Source organism: Neodiprion fabricii, chromosome 5 (genome assembly GCF_021155785.1).
Source record: "Neodiprion fabricii isolate iyNeoFabr1 chromosome 5, iyNeoFabr1.1, whole genome shotgun sequence".
NCBI lineage: Eukaryota > Metazoa > Arthropoda > Insecta > Hymenoptera > Diprionidae > Neodiprion > Neodiprion fabricii.
Genome location: NC_060243.1, coordinates 34386086 through 34409550, shown reverse-complemented (window position 1 = coordinate 34409550; position 23465 = coordinate 34386086). Strand labels below are relative to the sequence as shown.

General features: G+C 39.6%; 3 protein-coding genes across 3 annotated transcripts; 1 reads left to right on the top strand and 2 right to left on the bottom strand.

Annotated features, from left to right (window-relative positions):
- Nucleotides 1-120: 120 nt before the first annotated feature.
- LOC124183746 (ubiquitin carboxyl-terminal hydrolase calypso) lies at nt 121-7113 on the top strand. Its single transcript, XM_046572678.1, has 8 exons — nt 121-346; nt 591-805; nt 943-1703; nt 2300-2433; nt 5101-5205; nt 5925-6241; nt 6322-6470; nt 6553-7113. The coding sequence occupies exons 1-8, from the start codon at nt 289-291 to the stop codon at nt 6629-6631; spliced, it is 1818 nt and encodes a 605-aa protein (XP_046428634.1). The 5' UTR covers nt 121-288; the 3' UTR covers nt 6632-7113.
- LOC124183747 lies at nt 2432-4460 on the bottom strand. Its single transcript, XM_046572679.1, has 2 exons — nt 4154-4460; nt 2432-3779 (listed from the first exon to the last, which is right to left on the bottom strand). Exons 1-2 carry the CDS (start codon nt 4325-4327, stop codon nt 2454-2456), a joined length of 1500 nt encoding a protein of 499 aa, XP_046428635.1. The 5' UTR covers nt 4328-4460; the 3' UTR covers nt 2432-2453.
- Nucleotides 7114-11385: 4272 nt separating the features above from the next.
- Nucleotides 11386-22701, bottom strand: LOC124183748 (mediator of RNA polymerase II transcription subunit 12-like). The gene is made up of 2 exons (XM_046572681.1): nt 21872-22701; nt 11386-13694 (listed from the first exon to the last, which is right to left on the bottom strand). The coding sequence occupies exon 2, from the start codon at nt 13672-13674 to the stop codon at nt 12298-12300; it is 1377 nt and encodes a 458-aa protein (XP_046428637.1). The 5' UTR covers nt 13675-13694; nt 21872-22701; the 3' UTR covers nt 11386-12297.
- Nucleotides 22702-23465: the final 764 nt, after the last annotated feature.

The following is a 23465-nucleotide window of genomic DNA, read 5'->3' as shown; positions in this document are numbered from 1 at the left end:
TTATTTATTCCACATTTGAGTTCGCCACGCTTTTAACAGCATTGAAAAAACCACGCAGCCGTCGCGGCGCCTGGCGCCGGCGCATCTCGGCTCGATGGCGTCAACGAGCGCCATTTTGTTCAGCTCATTCCATTCGGATTCATTGACAGTTGGAAGTATGTGCGTGATGTTTATGGATTTTAAAAAATATGCAAGGCGCGCCGGATTGCATCGTATTCAAATAATTATTAGTAACTCGATACCGAGCTTATTGCTTTGCTAAATAGATGGACTACTCAAAAGACAATAATGCCGGTCGACATAAACCGCCTGACAGAAGGCTGGTTGGAGTTGGAGAGCGATCCAGGTGCGCAATAAGCAATCAAACGTTCCAGCATCCGGGTCCGAGATAAGAGCGCGTAGATCGCTACAATTCAAATATTTGAATTGTAATTCGAAACTGTGTTCTCACTCGGTTGCATTATAAAAAACTAACTAAATGGCATAGAAAACAGAAATAAGTTTTTCATCGTTTACAGAATAAAGATTACCTCATGTGTATTAACTATCTAATTTTTTTCGTTTGCTTATGTGAATAACTTTTCCATCAGGCCTTTTCACTTTGCTCCTTGAAGACTTTGGTGTGAAAGGTGTGCAAGTGGAAGAAATATATGATCTACAAAAGTCACTCGAGGGTCCGATTTACGGTTTCATATTTTTATTCCGTTGGATTGAAGAGCGCAGATCAAGGCGCAAGGTTGTCGAACAGGATGAGAGTTTCGTAAAGGACGAAGATATAGTCAATAACATATTTTTTGCACAACAGGTATGTAAATAATGTACGTTTACAACTTACACTTGGACAAATTGAACAATTGAAACAAAATTTATGATTTACTCGCCTGAATCGGTAGCAACTGCAATACACAATATATTTGAAAACTTTTCTTACCTATTTTCCAGGTTGTTCCGAACAGCTGTGCGACTCATGCTCTTCTATCGGTCTTATTGAACTGCCCCTCGATCCATCTGGGCACAACTTTGTCGCGGTTGAAAATCCACACCTCCGGCATGTGTCCGGAGAACAAGGGATGGGCGATTGGTAATACACCAGAGCTGGCCTGTGCTCACAACTCCCACGCAATGCCCCAGGCCAAGAGACGCCAGGACAAAAACACAGGTGTATCAACTGGCAGATTCACTGGAGAAGCTTTCCATTTCGTCAGTTACGTACCGATCAATGGCAGGCTCTTTGAACTAGATGGTCTGAAACCATATCCCATGGACCATGGCCCTTGGGGAGAGCATGAGGAATGGACAGAGCAATTTAGGCGTGTGATTACCGACAGACTGGGGATGGCGACGGGTGAACAGCTCCAGGATATCAGGTTCAATTTAATGGCTGTAGTGCCTGATCGGAGACTGGCGATATCTCATAAACTGACAATGTTGAAGACCAACAGACAAATTGTTCTGGAGGCTTTACAACAGCTAGTGAAGTTGAGTCATTCTGAAAGCGCATCTGATAAAGCTGGTATACAGGGTGAAAGAGGAGACAGGAAGGAAAAAAGTGAGAAAATTACCGAGGATGAACACACTATTGCCAAAATTGATGGAGATGGGGCCCTTTCCATACCCACTATTAGTGTCGAACAGTGCGATGCTGTAAATAACGGCGGCGAAAACTCGGCCGCGAGCACCAGCACAGTGAAAAACGAGACAAGGTAATAAGAAACTAATAACAACTCGTGTCAATAGTTTGCCGAGTCCAGCTTTCCTATCGTAGATACTGGAGGTTCAAACTACGAAGTTTTGTTTTGGATTAACCCAAGAAACAATTAAATGAATCAATGAAAAGAAAAACAAAACGATACTCTCGTGAGTATAATTTCGTCCGGAAATATCACTGCTTTACGATTGACGATCAGTTTCTTAAACTAGGTATTTACAAAATTCGCCCGTATTTTATTGAACTGAATACGTAATCAAAACATACGTTTACGCTGAATATGCGGTTTGCATATTTATTAGTTCAAAGATGCATACATACATTGACTTATAGCCCGTGAAGCTTACAGTTTGGTAGAATCGGTCTCACATGCCTTGAACGAGACATTCAACTATATAAATGTGATGTTGAATAGAACGGGTTGCAAGCAATGTTCTGAATTTCGGAGCACGAGTTCATTCACATAAGATTCAAATTTCTCAAAGAGTGGTATTTTTTCGAATTTGGAAGCATTGGCGCAACCTTATGTTGCGAGATAATAAATTGTTCCCGCCTTTTCTTACATGGATGTAAGCGAATGATACTTTTCAGCGGCATGGAGAAAGTCGTAATGTGTGCTTTAGATTACGCGACGCCTCTAAGAATACAGACATCTCCAGCCCACAGTTCGTCCAGTACAGATACGTCGTCAGAAATCGGTTCGGCGTTCAACTCTCCCACTCAAGGTAAGTGGAAGTGACGACAATTAAATAGCCTCGCATCGTTTCCTAGTCGTACAGACATTTTTCTGCTGACAAAATATCAAACTATTGGGACACACCATCCGACGGTATTCAATGTCCGTTGATTTCTTCTTGTCAGAGTAACAGAGGTAGTAATGATTCTCGGACGACGGATCCCCGTGCTTTCCGATCGTCTGGCACGGATTCCCATCCGAGACTTTTTCCAGACTGTTCGTAGTCTTAGGTCTCGTAGTAGTAGCCGATATCCTGAGCGACGTCTTGCCAGAGTCTCCCAGACACAACGCGTATTCGTTAGTTTCGCAGAGTCGTTTGTACTGGTTGAAAGCGGTGTTTTTGGGACAAGAGAATTGACGGATTTTCGCAGTATCCGGGTCACAACGGTAATACTTGGTGCAATCGGTAGAATTTGGCAATCTCACGCCACTCGTGCATGGAATCAATTCCACAGTCTCAGTCGTTAGCATATGAGCTATACGCTTGTATTTACTTATAGTGAAGTACTGTCGATTTTCTAGACTGTCACTAACCACGACTATATTGTCAGCAGCTTGAGGTCCGTTCAACACCACATCCAAGGAATCAACGGTAGTCGATTCCTCCTGATCACGCAAGTCCGTTGTCTCTGGCTCCTTCGTTCCAGCATCGCTTGGTAGACCGGCAGCTTTATCGTTCTGCAATTGAGATTTAAGGATGTAATTCTTGATCAACAAATTTAGTATAGCCGAGTCTCGATTGCTATTCGGAAATCTCTCAGCGTTGGTATTATAGCCATTGCTGGTATACTGTGCCGGCGGGTTAGCAATCGTGCTTTTTACAGCCGAAGTCGTCGCGATTGCCGGTTGTCTGTCCAGAGGAACGCCCACGGCTTGATAGGCTATCAACCGTTCGATTAATTGAGTCAAACGCTGCAAGTGATTCTGAAGTTGTCCGCCATTTGCGTTCAAAGGTGTAGCCAGGGCCTGCTGGCCGTTTACGAAGTGATACAGGTAGTTGTCCTCGCTGTGCTTTATCGCTATCGGCAATCCGATGTTCTGAATTGTGCTGTCGATTTGGTTCGAATAGGTATTCGGTGGCGTTGCTTCGATCAGAGGGTAGGGCGTCACCGTTGGCTGGACACTGTCACCCTTCTCAGAGTACTTGTCCGTATTGTCGAGAGACTCGCCATACTTCGAAACACCGTCCTCGGCATACTCCAGATAACTCGTCTGCGTCGAGTCAATAAGGTTGGGGATTTGTTGCGTCGTTGTTTCCGGTGATTCCGTAGAGAGGATGTCACAAGTCCACGAATCTCCCGGCAGGACGCACATTCTTAGGTACGGTTGAAAAACCTGAGATCGAATCAACGATTGAATAAGTTTCACGAGGTTAAAGTTAGTAACGTTATCGTAACGAAACATTGGGGAAAAATTTACTATTTCCTTAATTTTACAATGATTTTTAAGGAATTAGATTTCGAAGTATGAGTGTATTTTGTTTCAATACGGTTTACTGAATCTCACAATCAAACAATTGCAAAATCTCGAAATAACGGTTTTTCCCCAGCATTGATCGTCATGATAACGTTACCAACTTCAACATGATTAGATTTTTGCACTTTCAGGTGCTCTTGTGTAGCGTCAGATATAAATAAAAAAAGAATTGACTGTCGCGTTGTAGGGTCACATGACTCTTGGTAATGCTAGATAATTGCGACAAAACTCACCAAACCATTTGTGCACTTCGCCGGAGCCCAAACGTATCCTCCGCCGGGTAGATTGATGCAATTGTAAAAGATTGTGCAGCTCGTTGGATGCGGTTTCTTTGGTTCTGGACATCGCGACGTTGACCCGATGTCCAGGAGGGCCAGAAAAATTGAACATATCTCAATACCGCGCATGGTCTTTACTCAGAGGTTTTGGTCTCACTAAGAACTTTCTTGCACTTCGAAATCTTCTTATACGTGTTTAACACATTCTCGCACAATTAGAACAGTCCTATTGACACTACTCCTGACTTCTCCTTTATCGGGTACAGTTAGATGAACTTGTTTCACTCCCAGCGTATTACATCCTCAACTAACGTGGTGCAGAGTGAGCTATTTCCGGAATATTTTTCAACGCCATTCGAATGGCCGTTTTTTATAATCTGGATTATTAAAAAAAATTATGCACATGCCTTTGAAAATTTCGGAAAACACAGGAACACATCATTTTTATATGAGATGTATAGAAATTTTTATATGGGTATAGAGATTGGTAACAGTTGTTTTTCGTGAAATGAGTGATCGTGTTAGCAAAAAACTTCACTTCAACTTTCTTCTGAAATTTTGGAACACCCGGTCGAAATTTCTGTTTATGCAACGTGTGGTCATATACACTGTAGACATAACTGTCCAAATCACATCTACTAATTGTATACCTATATATCAACTCGAAATACGGCCAGTGGGTATTGAGAACAGTTATAGTTGCGGTTTTCTTGAAAGATAATCATGCGTGCCACTTCTTGACTAACCCGAAGATGACATTTGTCAGCATCATTTTGTAACTTGTGAGCAGAAGAATGGATAATTATGTTGATTAGAATGTGGAATTATCGTCAAAATTCTCAAAGAAACACTGATTTCACTGATTTCAAAAGAATACCACTAAAATTCATTAACATTTACAGCTTGGGGTTGGAACTCTGGTCAAAGTAGTCCGACATCGACAAAAGACTTCAAAAAATTTGTTGTCATTCGCGTGGCGGGGGATGAAAAACACGAAACAGGCTTGAGTAAGATTATTAAGTATAATTTTTCCTTCATCCGTATCTCGCGACAACTCCAAAAATAACACAGGTCTGCAACGAAATCCTCCTTCAAAAAAAAAAAAAAAAAAAAAAAAAAAAAACAAATATTACAGATGAGAAGGTTTTAATGTGCCAAATCTGTATCTGCTTACTAGTTTTTGCTGTCACGTATATATTACATGATATGATTATTTTTTTTTATTGTTCAAAATTCAGAATTTGTTCAGTTTTGTTTTTGCATTTACACTACTTTAACCTATTTAAATAGTATCTGTACATATAAAACCAGTTCTAAATGATAAAAAGAGAATTTGAAGGAGAAATTGGAAAGTGAAGATTCGTTGCGAAACTCCAATCTATGATCCAATCTATGATGAAAATAAAGAAAACTACTAAATAACTAGACTTATACTCGTAGATAGATCTTCTGACGATTTTAATGTTTAAACTTTTCTGGTTAAAATTCGTAACCAAAAATAGCGTTTTATTTAAACAAAAGAACATTACATGAACAGCATACGTGGTACATATTTTTTATTACCATATTTCGATTCAAGAGCATCAAATCTATTACATACCTATAATTAGACATAATAACGACGAGAAAAAAAAGTTCATTATTTTGCAGACCAATGTAATAATTGTGTAATTGTAAAGCCTATCAATGTGTTAATAATCGTTTTCATACCCACCGCCTTTGACAGGTCGCTCGTTGGGTAATATAAACATAAACGGCAAGAGGCTAGTGTCCGACAGTGGTCATCTGCACAAAAAAGTTTGCCTCTCTGGAGAGGTGCGAATACCGCACGCTCGGGTTAAAACGAGTAACGGTGACACGGTAACGGAGGAAAAGAAGGTTGAGAAAATGGATTCAAAATTGTGCTCGAAATATCCGGAACTATTCGAGCCGCACACCTTCGCCCCGAAGGACCTTCTCGCGTTACTGAAGAACCTGGAGCACGAGATAAGCATATGCGAAAACAGTTTAAAAGACGAGAACGACAAGAGAAACAAATACAAAGTGAGTCGGTTTTCGGTAGACTTGGCAAAAAGGAAAAATATGGAAATTTCGGTTCTTATTCTATCGGTGTTGTTTCACAGATCGACGACTGCAGGCGGACTCACAACTATGATGAGTTCATTTGCACCTTCCTATCTATGCTAGCGCAGCAAGGGAAACTCGCGGAATTGGTCCAGCAGCATCTGTCTTTGAAAAAACATACTTCTGTACCAGTCAGCCGCGTTCACAGGTAAGACACTCGTTTGTTCCGACAGATTTTACGTTCATTTGGTTTTCTCAATTATTTCGTGATGTTGATGTCATGCTTGCAGGTCAGCAAAGAAAACGGACTCGAGACCGAATTCTTCGCGACGACGCCGAGGCAGGACCAAATGCAAGAAACGTAAATAAGTTTGTTGTTACAATTTCTAGGTCGACGAATGAAATAATGATCACGATATTAATATTATCGTTTTAGCATAATCTTAATCACATTTACCGCGTGATAGAAATAATGAATTGTATATGCATTAATACAATCTTTCACATTAAGTTATTTAAACAATTTTAAATAAACATGTTTGACCACTTTCATTATTACTGCTGGCATTACACTGATGAAACCAATGTACAATCGTTGGATCTACAATCTAGTAACACGGCATATTACAATAGTGCAAATATCGATTTTTGCATAGACGCACACGTATACTGAGACAATTTCGAAAATATCCGCAATTCGTTGTCTCTGCCATGCGGAAATTCGTACTTCTGTAATACTCGTATTATAATTATCGCATCTGATTCAGTATAATATGTATACAAGTCTACTTGTAATAATTGCATAAGTATGCAGTGTATGTAATATAATAATAAATAATACAAATTGAGTCCAACTGTCTCCTTTCATTTATGATCCATTCCCAAATTTGATCGTTTTTAAATATCTGGTAGGCAGCGCCACTACGTGACGTTTTTGATTGAACACAATGCGATCATTCGCATATCAATAAGTAACAGATACTGTATTAAACAACTTGACAACAGAAGTGAAATGCCTAAACTAATTGTGGAACTTTGATTACGCAATATCGGTGTGGAATAAATTAAAATCATTTCTTACAGATTCTTTGCTCCTTTCGGAAGTAGTAAACGAAAAACCGGGGAAAAAAAGAAGGGTATGGTGAGACTTCGATCACTCAAATCTTCCCCACTTTGGTTTACTCCAGTTGCACGATAAAAAAAGGTCGACAAGGAAACAAATGTTTTTGGCAAAAATGAGTAAAACCTCTCTTAAACATATTCCTATTACTAGGCACATTTATTCACCAGTCGACGCCCTAATCCAATGTATGGTGTGTGTAGTGTATACATGTGTTGACGTGTTCATATATACATATGCTCCTTAGATATGTTTTTATATTATACATACTTATTAGATATTATATATAATTATACAGTACGTACTCAGGCAATATTTGTCGCTTCTTCGCAATAAAAAGCTATCGATCATGTTGCGCACCTTTCCTGAGTAAATACCTGCCACTAACTTTCAAATATTCTGCTCTAGTTAAAAAATACTAGTTAGAAAAATTTCATCAAATTTGCATAAAAATGTAGATATGTATCTATCTACATGTCTATATGTATATGCTACACGGGTGATAAAATACATCGCGGCATGTTTTGAAATTGTTTTTTCTCACTTTGGGGTTACCGAACTTACAACACACAGAGCAGTTTTCTTCTTTCCTTTTTCTATATTTCTTTCCTATTAACTTGCCACCCTCAGAATTATATTTTTGTTTTTCTCGAACCTGTGCAGCGTATTTGATCAAGATTATACATAAATATATCTATATACACTCGTCGTTTTTCACGAACAATAGAAAAGAAATAGAAAAAAAACCAAAAAAAAAAAAACAGTGAATGATAACGTTTAACCAATAAATAATTAGAATCTAATGTGTATAATAATTGATAAATCGCGTTCGATAGGGTTTCACCGAGACGTAATTTGTGTATAACACATCACACACTTAAGGCATATCAAGATCAAATATTACGGTACGTTGCATATTTGTTGCATATAAACATAATATAATAAACATACGAAGAAATTTCAAAACTTTACCATGATCGTTGTATTATTATAATGCACAAAGTATACATATATCACTTTTATATCTAGTCGACATAGCACTTCTATCAATATTTTTTCCACGGTGTTATTTATTTAAAAATTTTTAAAAGTTTTTTTTAGTTTTTTACTTTCTCATATAATAATTCTCCTTACCTCACAAGTCATATAAATATTATTTATATTTATACTATATATGTATGTATAATATGTATGCATACGGAACTACACTATATTTTGTATGTATAATATATTTATATAATAAAAGTAGCAAACGATATAAAAACAATGACAGATAGAATAGGAAAACTTCAGTCCTGTATACCTGCGTACGATATATGCATAATATTTTCATCTTTTCAACACCAATATTTATAAACAGTCTTGCATTGGGCTTACAGAGGATCAATCGATTGTTATTTTCATAAATTATCACCATCAGAATTATCTTCATTATAGTAAAAATTGATTACTTTTATATCACGTTAGCTGTGGCTCTGGCTGCGGCTAGAATTTCATGTGTCTGTCATATTCTTATCTACGGTCCTAATGATATAGCTACGTACAAGTTCAAACGGCCCGCCTCTCCCCTCTAGCCGAGAAAAAAACAACAACAAAAACATCCTCGACACAAAATATATTCTCGCAATTACGTGTAGAAACAATTGCACTTCAAATTTCACACTCATATTATATTATATAACACAATACGAGAAATCTTAGTTGAGTATTGTTACTAAATGGGGTGCAATTTAAACTGTTATTATGATCATTCTCTTGCTGTTTAATGATTTCTTACAATATTATAATATTTGTATAAAATTATAGACAGTATGGTCGTTTGTTTGAGTGTGTGTATTTGTGTATTGCGTGTAAGTTTTTCTTTAAATAGTATACAATTTTACACATACAGTTAATATAATAAATAATTTCTGGTTACGTCTACAATATTAGTGTTTTTCTTAACATACAATATAATATGATATAACAATACATATGTATATATAAATGTACAAACATATGCATGCATACAACGGTAATAATGCTATAGCGTTGTTGTTATTATTGTTATCACTATTATTAATATTACTCTTATTACTGGTAATAGATAAACTTTTATATAGTTACACTGTGTATACCCTATTGTATAACGTACGATTTCATGGGCCAGATATTCTTCCGCGTCAAAGTTACTTTTTGCACCACATTTTTGTGATTATTTTTTATTTTTTCATTTTTTTCTAAAAATACGGCGAACGATTGTTAATTTATTTACACATTCCCTTAGAAACGCATAATGGAATCGAATGAAACTTTATAACGCGACGAAGCAATGCTCGACCCATGTAATTATATCCGTACTAATTTCAAATATACTTCATGTCTCTCAAATCTCTCCTAGTTTATATGTAATAGTTTAGAATAGTTTCACATGATTCTGTTTATGTACGTTTAACTTTTATCTTTCCTTGTTTTACTCAAGTTTGTTATGTCTCGTTTGCGGCCTAGATTCGGATGATAGATTATAGCCACATTTCGGTGCCCCTCCTCTATCTCCTTTTCGCACATCCATGTAAATATAAACGATGTCCAATTTTTTGTTACCAATTCCTTTCTTTTACTCAACTCTTATTATATACGTGATATCCAAAAATACATTGATGTTCGCATTCGAAAAATATATGACTTAAATATATAATGTTTGTGTATTGTACGTAGACATATTTATGGATACATTCATTATATACACATAGTTATATATTTATATGAATCTGTATAATTTCGTAAAAGTGATGTAAATAGAGACAGAATCGTCGATGGTCATTTATATTGATGAACATATGGAACGTTTTTTTTTTCTCGTCCATTTTGATCGATCTATAGACATTGTTATTGGTAAATCCGAAAGCAATTGTATATATTATTTTAATAACATCATCCAGATATGCCATTTTCAACGCCTCATGAAAAGCAATTCATGCTAAGATGTGGTAACGTACAGAACTGAGTTGGATTATCAAAATCGAAGATCTTCGTAAATATTAAACTGTTTCAAGTGAAACATTACACACCACGGCGCCAGCAATTATCCAAATAAGGATTATTTTTTTTTAATTCCTTCCTAAATACCGCAAGTGAAGGCAAGAACAACTGTTTCTTCTCTAGAAATGATAATAATAATAAAGATAATAAAAATAACAACAAAAGTGATAACAGTAATAGTAACAATAATATTAACAATACTGGATAATTGGGTACTGAAGAAGATCTTCGATTCCGCAAGTCTCAATCGGTTTCAAAACAATTCAGAAACCAGAAGGAAATTGAAAATTAGGCGGCGAAGGAGTCGAGGATAGAAAACTACGGACAGAAGTATAAAATATATAGTGACAAAAAGCGAAACGACATGAGTGAGTACTGTCAACAAACGTTGCGTTGTATACAGTGGTGATATTTGTAAAATTGCAAATTCCCTCGACTTTCATTGCATCACGAATAATATAAATATATATAGTCGGTAAGAATATGATGATATTTGATTAATAAATAGCAATCATTGTTTTAGAAATATCGTGGTGGCGATGATTGCATCGATACGCGTTGTATAAATCCGATTACACCTATACTGCATTCGGAGAGATAGGATTTCACGGATTGAAAATAGCTGGCGATGCTTTATAATTATGCCGATGATAATATTAGTAGTAATAGTAGTAATAGTAGTAGTGTAGTAATAGTAATAGTATAGTAGCAGTAGCAGTAGCAGTAGCAGTCGTGGTGGTTTAGTGTAGTAATAACATTAGGTGTACACAATGGTGGCGAAAAATATTATATCATTATTATTAACATTATCATATTATTATCAGAATCGTCATTAAAATTCATATTGTGATTGTTATCATCATTATTTGTTTACGCATATTGGTCTAGCGGTCTCTCCATAACGTAACACAGATCGTATATATATATATATATATATATATATATATATATATATATATATATATATATATATATATATATATATATATATATATATATATGTATACAGTATACACACATATATCTGCATATTGTTGTTTTTCAACAGCTATAAAACGTCCACCCTGAAATCCTCAACGCCAGGGCGAAACTTTAGAAACCATCCGTAAACTTTCCGCTCCACTAGTTATTCGTATCCAACTCAAATTTTTGTCGATATCGATGCAAGTACGCGAGAAAAGAAACGCTTCGAAAGTTATTATTCAATATACTCAATCACATGGAATACTGTTGATACTTGCAGTATGCTTGTTTGTTTCTTTTCTTGGTAACTTTTTTCGTTATCCACTACTTGAATATTCTCTCAGTCATCGCCAAGTCTGCTAGTCTGCTACAAGTTCAAGTTTGAGAATTTCCTTGTTTCCAAGATAAATACGGTCAAAGCAATAAAGAAATCGTTTGCAAGCGTGATTACAATGACTGATGTGCAATGCATAGGACCGTACAGATGTATCAATAGATCGAATAAAATTCAATAATAGAAGGCTTGAAATCGTAAATTCGTATTTTATCAAAGTATATATGAAAAATCTTAGTTATATGTATATATATATTTTTTCGATATAACGATATTCTCGCAGAAGTTACAGAATTTGAAAAACTTGGATACGGGGCACGATTTGAAGAGATATGGGGAGCGGTACCGTAATAAATTGAGGTCCGAAGGGACAGAAGAAGACGGGATGTGATTAATCCATTACCCCCTGTAAATCCGGCTTTTACAATCATTTTCGACTCGCACGAAAGAGTCGTGGGTAAAAACGGAACCGGGCGGTAATACGTCGTTTGTAAATATACATTGATGTCTGTCCGTTCATCGGGTAATCGGTATATATCCATACAGAATCATCACGCGTGATATTTCCAACATTGGAAATACGTGCACCGTAATATTTCACTGTGCCGCAGTGATAGGAACCTGCGCTGCCTGCTGTTGGTGCTGCTGCTGTTGTTGCTGCTGCTGTTGCTGCTGCTGCTGTTGTTGTTGTTGTTGCTGCTGCTGCTGTTGCTGCTGCTGCGGCTGCTGTTGTTGTTGTTGTTGGGGTTGCTGTTGCAGTTGCTGTTGCAGTTGCTGTTGCTGCTGTTGGGGATCTCCAGACTTGCTCAGACGGAGTATCAACTGTAACGAGGCGACCTCTGACGCTAAACGATCGAGCCTCGACTTGACTTCGTGCTCGGTCTCGGGAACGGGGGCAAGATTTCCAGGACCGGGCCACTCGGCCCCGAGGGATATCCCGGAGTCTCTCTCGTCGCTGGATCCCTCGTTGTCCCAGGGCGGCGAGGCTCGTGGGCCGGGTTCCTGCTTTATACCCTGCAAGGCGAGGAGAGCGCTAGCGGCGTCTTTGTCGCCGATCCTCGACTTGTGTCTGAGCTTGTGTGGCAGGCTGTTATTAACAGTTGTCTGAGCGGCGGTAACCTGGGGTCCGCCCTCGTCGCCGCTGCCCGATGAGACCTCGAAGGGTGACTGGGTCCTGCGACCCCTTGACAAGTTGAGGGCGCTCGTCGTGTCGAAATGCATCGCCGGATGGCTGTAGGTGTACTGGAAACTGTCGGTCTCGGGGTAGGCCGTCGTTTCCGGGACGTATAGCTGAGCAGGTGACCTGGGAGACCTCGCGCCGCTGACGGGTTGGTGGATTACCGATGTGGGAACAGGGCTCGGAGACCTGGCGTATAAGATAGCGGCGGTCGGCGGGAGTTTGGGTCGTTTGACGAGCGGCGGTTCGGTCGGTAAAGCAGCGAGCACGTGCTCGGCGCTTATCTCCGACTCGCCGCATATACCGTATTTGTCGCGTATCGCTTCAAGCTGGGCCTTCAGAATGTGGTTCTCTTTGCTAAGCTCCATCACCCGCTGTTCCAGCACCATGTCATTGAAACGGCGTTTCTCCCGCGACCTCTTGGCGGCCTCGTTGTTCCTCCGACGCCTGTCCCAGTAGCTGTCGTCTTTCTTATTGTCGGGTATGAACTCCCGTTGTTTCCTCTGGGAGAAGAGCTCCTTCCTGAGGTCGAAGTTCGGCCCGTATGTATCCGGATGACTTTGGCTCTCGGTGTCGCTGTGAGAGTGCTGCGACGTGCTTTGCGCCCCGTGATGACTCTGGTGACCGGGATGGGCCGGGTGATTCAGGGGCGGCATAGGGCCGTGATGTCCCCCCGTGTGAGGTCCTCCGTGACCTGCGTGAGCCATACTGTGTCCTCCCGGCATATTTAAATTCAGGCAAGCGGTTTCACCGTTGATGGGCGATCCATTTTGACGGGCGACAAATTCTGCTACCATAATTTGTCTTCTTATAACATCTGTAACAGAAATTACGTAATATACAGTTTGACTCGACATTAAACAAATTAAATTTCAATTCAATCAATGTTTCACACTTCGTTGCTAATAACAATATTATACGCACGGTATACAATTTGTGACGGTATAATATAAGGCTGTCTTGAACAGGTGTTTCTTTTATTTTCAAGGCTGTTCTCGTTCTCAAGGAACGAACACATAAAACGAGAAAAAAGAAGAGAGCGAAAGAGAATGATAAGTACTAGATAACCTGGGACGCGATAACGTTCAGGCAAACAGTGATCCTTGGACGTGAAAATGCAGTCAATACTTAATTAGTTATTTTATTTTTTTCCTTTTTCTTCTTTTTGATGAACGCACGTATATATACTTATCGACGCTACTGTACGTGACTGAAGCATCCTATAAAAAAAAAACAGAAAAAAAAACAAACTTGCGCGATGATTACAAAACGGAATTATCCGAGGTGAGTATTAAATACATACTTGTACATTCCAAGGATTGTCGTCAATGTTGCGTTTATACATGTACCAATGATAGCTGATCTATCAGTATATGTATAAACCTATGTATTCAATATATTGAAGCCAAGTACACAATGGTTAACTTATGCTGCAGCCAGGAACAAGGAACTAACATTGTATTCGACCTAGAGAAAATAACCTCCGCTAACCAGCGACTCAGACTCGCGGAGAATTGCGGCATGATCGTTTCGTTGTCACCTTGTCAACTCATTGACTTATACGTACCACCTGTATAACAAGTGTAATGTGTGATCATGACAATTTTCAATTTAAAAACTGTCCTCGCGACGACGCGATCCGGCGTATGAATATGTGTAAAGGTATATATATTTAGTTATGACGAATTAGACAACCCCTGGAAATCACATGAAAAGCCATTATTCAACAACATTTCTGAAAATCATAAAAACGTCCGTGTTATTAGACGTACAGTAAATACGTCGGACATAAATTTCAAGTGTCCAGATTTCGGTTTCGAATTGAAAAAAGCAAATCATGCTCAAGTTTCGTAAGTTGTGTACATATACTAAGATACTCGTGATCACCGTGATTGTACATTGTGTGCACACGCAACTATTTATTGCGCAATAGACGAAATCGCAGCAGAGTCCTGATCAGCCTGTAAGTACGTGTTCGGTGTCGTCTGAACGTGTTAACAAAATGAATCGGGTGCCTCGAATTCTGAATGACGCGATGCAACAGTTTTAGTCTTCTACTTGGCTACGAAGTAGCAATAGATAAATAATTGTCACCCTGCCAACTGTACAACCAATGATAATGACGCCAGGAGTAAAAAAAAAAATATATATATACATATATATATATATATAAGAAAGCCAAAAAATTGTTACTAGCCAAACCTATTAACAGCGAGGCGTATTTAATGTATATTCCGAATGGTCCTCGATACTTGGTGCTCGTTGAGTGACCAACCGCCGTTCGACGCGTTCGAAAATTGAAATTCAAAATCTGCCCGCTCCAACCGTAACGCTTATCACGGTGGCTATCGCGTCACTCGGTCGATCGGTGTCTGTCTGCAAATCTAATCGTAAGCCCCAGTGCACCGTCTATAACTTTAACCACATAAGATCCATTTGTAGCCGGTAACCAAGCTTAACCTGGACTAGAAACGGAGAGAGAGGGAGAGAAGGATGGCTTTTATCTTGCGGCTTTGTCGGATTACGCAACCTGCTGCAAGGTTGTGCCCCGTTCTACGGCCACGTGCTCGCAGTCGTTACAACCGCGTTTTAGGTACAAGTTGGCTCGTTTCTCGACAGGCGTCTCTGCTCGGCGTGCCGTGGCAGCGCGTCGATGACCTAGGTAGTCGATTCGCTATTATTTCCGGTTGTCAAATATTCCCGGAATTTTATTAAGCAATTGAGAATTCCCCGCTTGGGAATGCCTGTATATGTATAATGTACGCATACATATAAATATGTATGTATAGCACACACATATGTAAGACCGGGTGAATCATTCGTGGAATAAATCACTGGATCCGTGTTCGGGCTCATGCACGCGTTATGTTGTTGGAACGGCCAACTACGTTCCGCTTATTATATTAAATTTCCATCCGACGAATCTAAACGCTACACGTCATTCCCTCAGTGTTCGAGGGTCCCAGAATTACCAAAAGGACGAGGAAAGTCGGTCCGACCGCGCTCCAAATAGAAACATGCTGCATACACAATTCTGCGAATACATTAGCGATGGTCATGCAATAATATGCTTGCGTACGGTACAGCCGAGCTGTTTGGCGTTACGCAGTCCCTGAATGATGAAATATTGTGATATTAGTCAGAGGTTAATAGCTATAGATAATTGTGTAGTTATCAGCCGAGGCTTCTGACTATCCTGCTGCGTGTAAATTCCTCTTTTATACACATATACGTATGTGAATACATTGGCACAAGGAAATCCTAATAAAGTCATGCGACGTGATTAAATTTTAGTTCAATTCTATGATTCATAATTTTTCCCCTTGTTGTTTTCTCTTCCTCAAATTTTGCAGTACAATAAACACTAGGCGTATTTTTTTTTTTTTTTACTTCGAAAATCGTGCAATGTTGAAAAATACTCAGAAGAAACATCGAGAGGTTTATGCAGGAAAAAACTATCGATATTTCGGATCGAAAAACAAGATGGTAGTTTTCCTCCAGGAATTACGTAATTCGTGCCACCAGAGTCTTATAATATATCAGAACTATCTATCCGAGTAACTGTCACGTGTTGGACCGTATAATCTCCGGCTATGCCTAGGTTCACTGTTCACGCAACGAAACGCGTCGCGTCGCGTCGCATTCCATCTCCTTGCCCCGCCGCCTCGCTTGCCAGAAGCCTATCTTACTACAGCGCGTATAACGTGTAGGCATCTATTCAGGTATAACGGAAAAAAAAATTTACCTAATTTATTACGCAAGATAAGTATAGCTACGTAACTTACACAGAGTAACTGTTAATTCTGTTCCTCATTGTCACAGCTACCGCTCGATCTACTATTTGTAAGCGTGTATTTGCGTGTTTCAACAAATTATATCATCGACGGTGATTTGTTTTGCGTCAAATGATTATTTCGATTTAATCTTATTCTCATCATTTTTTCTTATTCGTGTATGTACTGCAACAGCATAATGGGTATTTCCTCCGCGTGATGTCACGATAAGAACACGTTTGAAAAATAAAAGATAAAAAAAGAAATGAGAGAAAAAGACAACATAGTACCGACGACGTTGTTGACCAATATCTACTGCACGAAACACATGAATTATAAATCTATGCCCGAGTAGTGGTTTATGAAAGTTTGGGATAAAACGAAACGTGAATCGTCGCCGTAGTATGAGATAAGCGCTTATGTTATTCAACATACTGCGATATAATATTAAGTGGCCTGGTTGCAGGGGCATTATCGATGTGAAGTGTGTATTTTATTCGTTTAAATTTTCCCTACTCCTCCTCCTCCTTCACCATTTCGCTCTCTTTATCTAGTCCCGTCGCAGCAGCTGAGCTATGCCCGATTAATCCCGGTGACGAGTATACTATTAGTAGGTATGTATGTACTAAGCATAGCCGTTGGTAATGGTGGGACGAAAGGAAGGGGGTGAAGCGATCATCTCCGTGTTGCGCCGGCACGTGTTACCCTGGTAATATTGCGCAACGATTATTATTATTACCTATTACACATGTATACACGTGTCATCGCAACTACGCAGTGATACAATGTAACGGTATAACAGCACAAGATAGCTTAAAATTGTGTAAGATAATACATATGATCCATATTATCTCGACCTATAATCATGATTTTGTATAAATATATATTTATATAAAATGCGTATTGATAGCAGTTCAAACTATCCCCGCTATCTTCTTTTCTTTCTCTTCTCAATCTGTCGCGTAATCATAGTACGTATAGACGCCGCAAGCTTTGATTATCAAACAGTGTAGATAAACCTCGCCATACGAATACACGCGATACAAACATCGGTAGGTGTAAGTATGTATAGTAATATTCATTAGTGTCTTAACTTTCCGGTTACCTTGTTTTCTGTCCAAAACAAAATGCGAGTTCGATTCAGATCGGTAATAAAACATGTAGTAAGCTAAACGAACTTTGTTTTCAAGCTGATACACCTACAAAATTTTAATATATACCTACTTTGTTGTTTCAAAAAAAAAAACGGGAATCTTGTGTACGAAATATACGTGATACGTATATCAGTTGCGAATAAGTACGTCAAACTACAACGTAGTAACTAACACGGCGGCTGGTTTTACCGCGTTAAACATGTACATAAGGGATTTTAGCAGCCGTCAGTAACAGAATTATCAATCCCGTTGGGTGTACACAGTTGATTTGATAATTAAATGGATGGGTGGCATCCGGGTTACAGATGGATGGAACAATCACATCTTCGTATTAATATAAACCGCGCATAAATGAATGAATGGATGAAGAAACTCGCCACGACCTATGCACAAAGAGTCAACAATAAAAGGACAAGAAAAAAAAAAAGAAAGAAAGAAAAAGTAAAACATCAACTAATTGTAAGTGCACGTATTTTTAGAGAAGTTGTTTTGCAGGATTGCACAAGTTTTGTAAAACAGACCTATAAATCAGTGGTCAATTCATTACGTATTTATTGCGTATTGGACGAACGAGCATGATTCGCTCTCATACACCGAGATTGAGCAAACAGGAAATCGATTAGACGAGGGACACGTGCTCCGCAAATGTTATCAGCTTTTGTATTAAAACGATTGACATACATAAATAGATATAAACGAGTATGAGCCAAAGAGTCGTGCATCACGGTTACGAGAATAACAAAAAAAAGAAAAGACATCAGGGTAGGGAATCGACGCAAAAGTGTTCGATGGCTTGTAGGTACAAGTAACGCGTTGAACAATGTTCCTGACCGCACCGACCCATCGATGTATCGATCGATTTACCAATCCATCGTCTACCCTATGCAACTCTCGAATGTAGAGAGATACTTGGAAAGTTAGATGGACGGAAATGATAGCGAGCCTCCGTATGTGTGTCACAAAGCACCGTTACCCGCCGACCAGCGCGCGCATATCATTTGCACGATAATATACCCACGCCTATAGTACTTTTTGACATCATTACATCACTACTATTATCACTATCCCGTGTCGATAATCTGTCGTCTATCTATGCAAGAGTTCTCGTTTCCACGTATTTTTTCTTCGTTCGCCCGTAATACTCCATCTTAGTCAAGTGATGTTAAAGCTAAAGTGAGAACCGTAGGCAATAAATTATTGGATCCATGCATAGACTTATAGAGCGTTCTGTGCACCGAGCTGAAGCTGTAATTAGAAAGAGAGAGGAACAGCTGGAGCCGGATCTCTCTGTTGCACGATCGAAAAAGTCGGGAGCAGCCGCCGGGCGGGGAGGTATACTTTTACGAGTCTGTGTGTTTCCCCCGTCAAGTTACCGATCAGAGTGAGAGATCCGACTGCGGCTGTTGTTCTCTCTTTCCAGTTACGGCTTCAGCTCGTTGCACAGTACCGCGCGCAGTCTATCTTTATAAGTCGTCTGTGGGTCCGTGCTCGTCAAATAATGCGGCAGGTATAGAACGCGATGCGGAGAACGCGGAACATTTCTAAGAGCGTTAAAATTCTTCTGTGTATGTAGTTATCGCATCAAGTTATCGCAATGCCGTAGTATGAAATTATCACGACGTCACGAGTGCATACGCACGTCGCGTAAGTAAAGCGTTAAACTTACGCGTATGTAAAGAGATTAGTGTTTTAAGCGGTAGTATATACAAGTATAGTAGTAGTGGATAGTCGTCAAACATGATACACCACGTGCGCGCGTGATTGCGATGTTCGTAGCACGAAGAGTAAATTAGGCCGTGGCCTACTTTGCGTCCTCTCTTATGTAGCTGTATGTGTCGTGCACACAGCGTATACATGTAACGCCTATAATACCGGACCAGAGGAGAGCGTCAAGTAGGCAGAGTTTCGACCCTGAACGAGAAGGAGGCTCTCCTCTTCCTACCTCTTGCCACTTATTTTCTCTTGCATTGTTCGAGTTTTTTTTTCTTGTTTTTTTTCCATTATCACTGTATTACTTTTTACTACTTGTTACAGTTTTCTTTTCGGTGCAACTGGTGATTACTCTTTGTTAACGATACCGAGTTAGATAATATCATCGTACACGCACCCTTTGTTTATCAATACTTTATACGTGATATTTATTCATTCTTTCTACACCCTCGCAATGAGCTGCAGGTAATCAGATAGATACGCAATAATCGCGGGTTTTTTTCTAGGTTCTAAAATATACGCGCACTACGATAGACACGTGCTACTTTTAGCAGTTAAATTGATAATACAGATATCAGATTACCATGTAATCTATAACCGGGCGACAATAAATATGACGGAACAATACGTAATGCGTAAGTATGTAGTGGTAGTGTTGGTAGTGTTACAGCAGTAGGCACGCAGGCAGGTAGCGACAGCGCAGATGTAAAAGCTGCAAAAATATTTGCGAGGACCGACGAAACTAGGTCAACGTTGATTATTATTATTATCATTATTATTACTGTTGTTTGTGCTATTTCAACTATTATTAACTACTGCGACATTCGATGTACCTATCTGACGATAAGTTATTTTGTGTTGCTCCATTTTTTTTTGTGTCTTTTTTTCTCGCAATTCTCTCTCCGCAAAACATTTCTTATCATCGCTCAAGGCGGAATGAAATAACAACGTGTGATCCACTTGTGGTAAATAAGCGTCGCGTGCATACATCGATAGTGTCAAGGTGCGTATGGTGACAGTGTGGATAAGTGTTTGTCAAATTCTTCAGGTTCAGTTGAAACAGGTGGAATCTATGTTGCAAAGTTACAGATTTCTGAACCTATATATGTAACAATATAATACGATGTCGCGATTTGTTGCATAAGTGCGATATAAATATAAATATGGAAATAATATTGCGGATCGTTGTGAAAATTCAGGTCAACGCCCGATTATTATTAGTTATGCGTATAAATTGTTGAGATAAATTTTTTTTCTTTTTCAATTAAAAACGTGTTGCTGCTTTTCGATACACACCCCAGACCCCGTGGGTGTTGTTATCTTACTGTGATAAACACGTCAATCATCGACACATCACGGTCCATATGCATACAACAATATTGATCGCAGAGCTTTTTTTTGTGCTAAATCGCGCAAGGGATTAACGAACCTATTCCTAACGGCCGATATACCGCAATGAATTGTATTACCGATATGTTACGCCGTTAATAAAACATACCTCCTCAACACGCGCTTACTCATCGCATCGGCATACGTGCAGTATACGTCTGTCATTATCAATTTGTAGCTTCAGCACAAAGGCAACCATCATCGAGACTCCAAGAATGGCCAAACACTGCAATATGCACTCATAACGTCACTGCGTAACAATGTTATGTATATCGACGAGGAAGAGATAGATGACACCGCATGAAGTAATAGCGACAGATCTTTCTCCACGCGTTTATATAATTTTATTTACAAGTTTGGAATAATTTTTATTTTATTTTGCTTCTTGCGGGTTGTACCTGACGAAATAACTTGGAAACATTGCGATATGTTTTTCTTGTAGATCCGATGAGTAAACATTATTTCAACTGTCTGACTCAAGATTTAATGAAGAATTTTAAATCCAGCATTGTGTCATAACAAGATAAGTGTGACAAAATTAAAAGCGGCGGGTGAGTATGAATGCATTGTAAGTTACAGGTAGAGTGGGACTTACGAAATTGTAATTAATTATTATTTCAATGTCACTGTCGGTGTAAACGAGGCGCGCTGCTCATAACGTTACTCAATACATCGCTATTTGCATATGATTAAATCGGGTTTATTTTTGCCCATGTACCAATTGCATAATCTTTTAGTTTTTTGGGTGGCCTGCAGACGCGTGCCTTTCTTTCTTCCTCGCTTTCTTCTTGTTTCACATCTCTTTACCTTTGTTGCTTTGTGTTTATGACAATACAAATGTCGTACGTGACGGTAAAAAAATCTCAGAGATAACGCCGTGTTGTCACAGTTAGACGTCACAAGAAAAAAAGAAGAAGAAGAGGAGGAGGAGACGAAAATTTTGAACTGAGCAAAATACGTGTACTTACCAATTTTGAAAGGTTTTTTTGTCGTTGTCCTTCTGGTTATGGTTGTTGTTTTTAAGTCCAATAAAAAAGAATGACAACTCGGTATGTTGTTCACTTGTATTAAAACGTTTTCAAGTCAATCCTCACAGCGGATATAAATCGGATGTGTTAAAAGCGTAGTTAAATATAATAAAAATAACACTTTCACACACAATTGCTTTCCAATATTTCAGTACCTATTGCCGTATTGTTTGTAAACTGTTGTAAAGTGCGCGCAGATCGTTGATATGGACGGACACTGAAGACCACGTGTGTTCATATCCCTCGTAGCGTCTCGCGAAGACTGACGGTTGATAAAACTCAATATTAAAACTTGGCTAAGGTGGTTAAAACGTTCCAATGTGCCAATAGTCTTCCTCCCCGAGTATAACTGTCAGTGCCAATCACAGTGATATACGACAAGTGTAAGTTCGCCGAAAAGTTGAAAACGGTGTAACTTCCAACTTCCAACTATTACGCAGTGTTTACGTATGTTTACAAGGTAAAAAATAAATTTTAAAATATTCGATTACAACCGTACGCGTAGTAACGACGACGTAACGAACATTGACTCTGTCACTTTCGTAGAAAAATATTAAACAAGTAGCGCCGTCGTATTTGACTAAATTCCTGTTTTAAGCGATAACGAATTGTGCCTTGAGTAAACGGTTTTCAACGTCACGCATCCACGACCTCAAATAACACGTGCGAACGGCTCGATACCGCGATCAGAACTGACTCCGCCAAGCCGCCTCGAAGTAGGTACGAGACTCAGTCGCGAGTTCGGTCTGCCGCTGCTGCTGCTGCTGCCAATGTCGCCCGCCACCTCCCGGCTCTTTCGTTTAGGCGTCGAGTAGTAGAGGCGGGGGGGGGGAGGGAGAAGGAGGAGGACGAGGGTGAGGGTGACGCGGCTGGCTCACCGTCGTCGTTCCTCCTGTACGCCGTGTCGCCCTCCGGAGGTGTGTGTGTGTGTGTGTGTGTGTGTGTGTGGGAGGAGGGGGCCTTACTCTTCTCGCGACGATGCCTGGAGAGGGAGACGAGAGCCGAGAAGCCGACGTCGCGCGAAGCACCGCGTCGCGTCTCGTCGACGCACCGTACGGGGGAAGTTTATGTTCAGGATCAACCTTTCTCTCATTTTCTATCTCGTTCTCGCTATCCGGTCGCTGTCTCCCCGCGTTCTAGAGTCAGTCACATAATCCTACACCCATTTGTGTTTACTGCGTTTCTTAGCGTCCCTCGATACCCCGCCCGCGCAGCTTCAGCGTCTGACAAGCGAAGGGTCTGATCGATTGGGGTAGGTTATTTAGGTCTAGGTTTTCGGTCTGAGAGCTGGCTTCTAGATGATTCTCGGAGGACGGGGTTAGAACTTTCCATCTTCGTGTGGATATTACCGAACATTCTTACTCGTGTGTACGTGTATTAATCTTCTCTTGGAAATCGGGCCGTGTTCGATTAGCGATAAAGCAGCATTCCAGAAAACGATATTTCTAACACTCGAAAATTCCCGTTTGCGGCTTTTACTTTGTGATTGGCATTCCAATTTCTACGTATTGGGAGGCTCGCAGCACCAAAATAT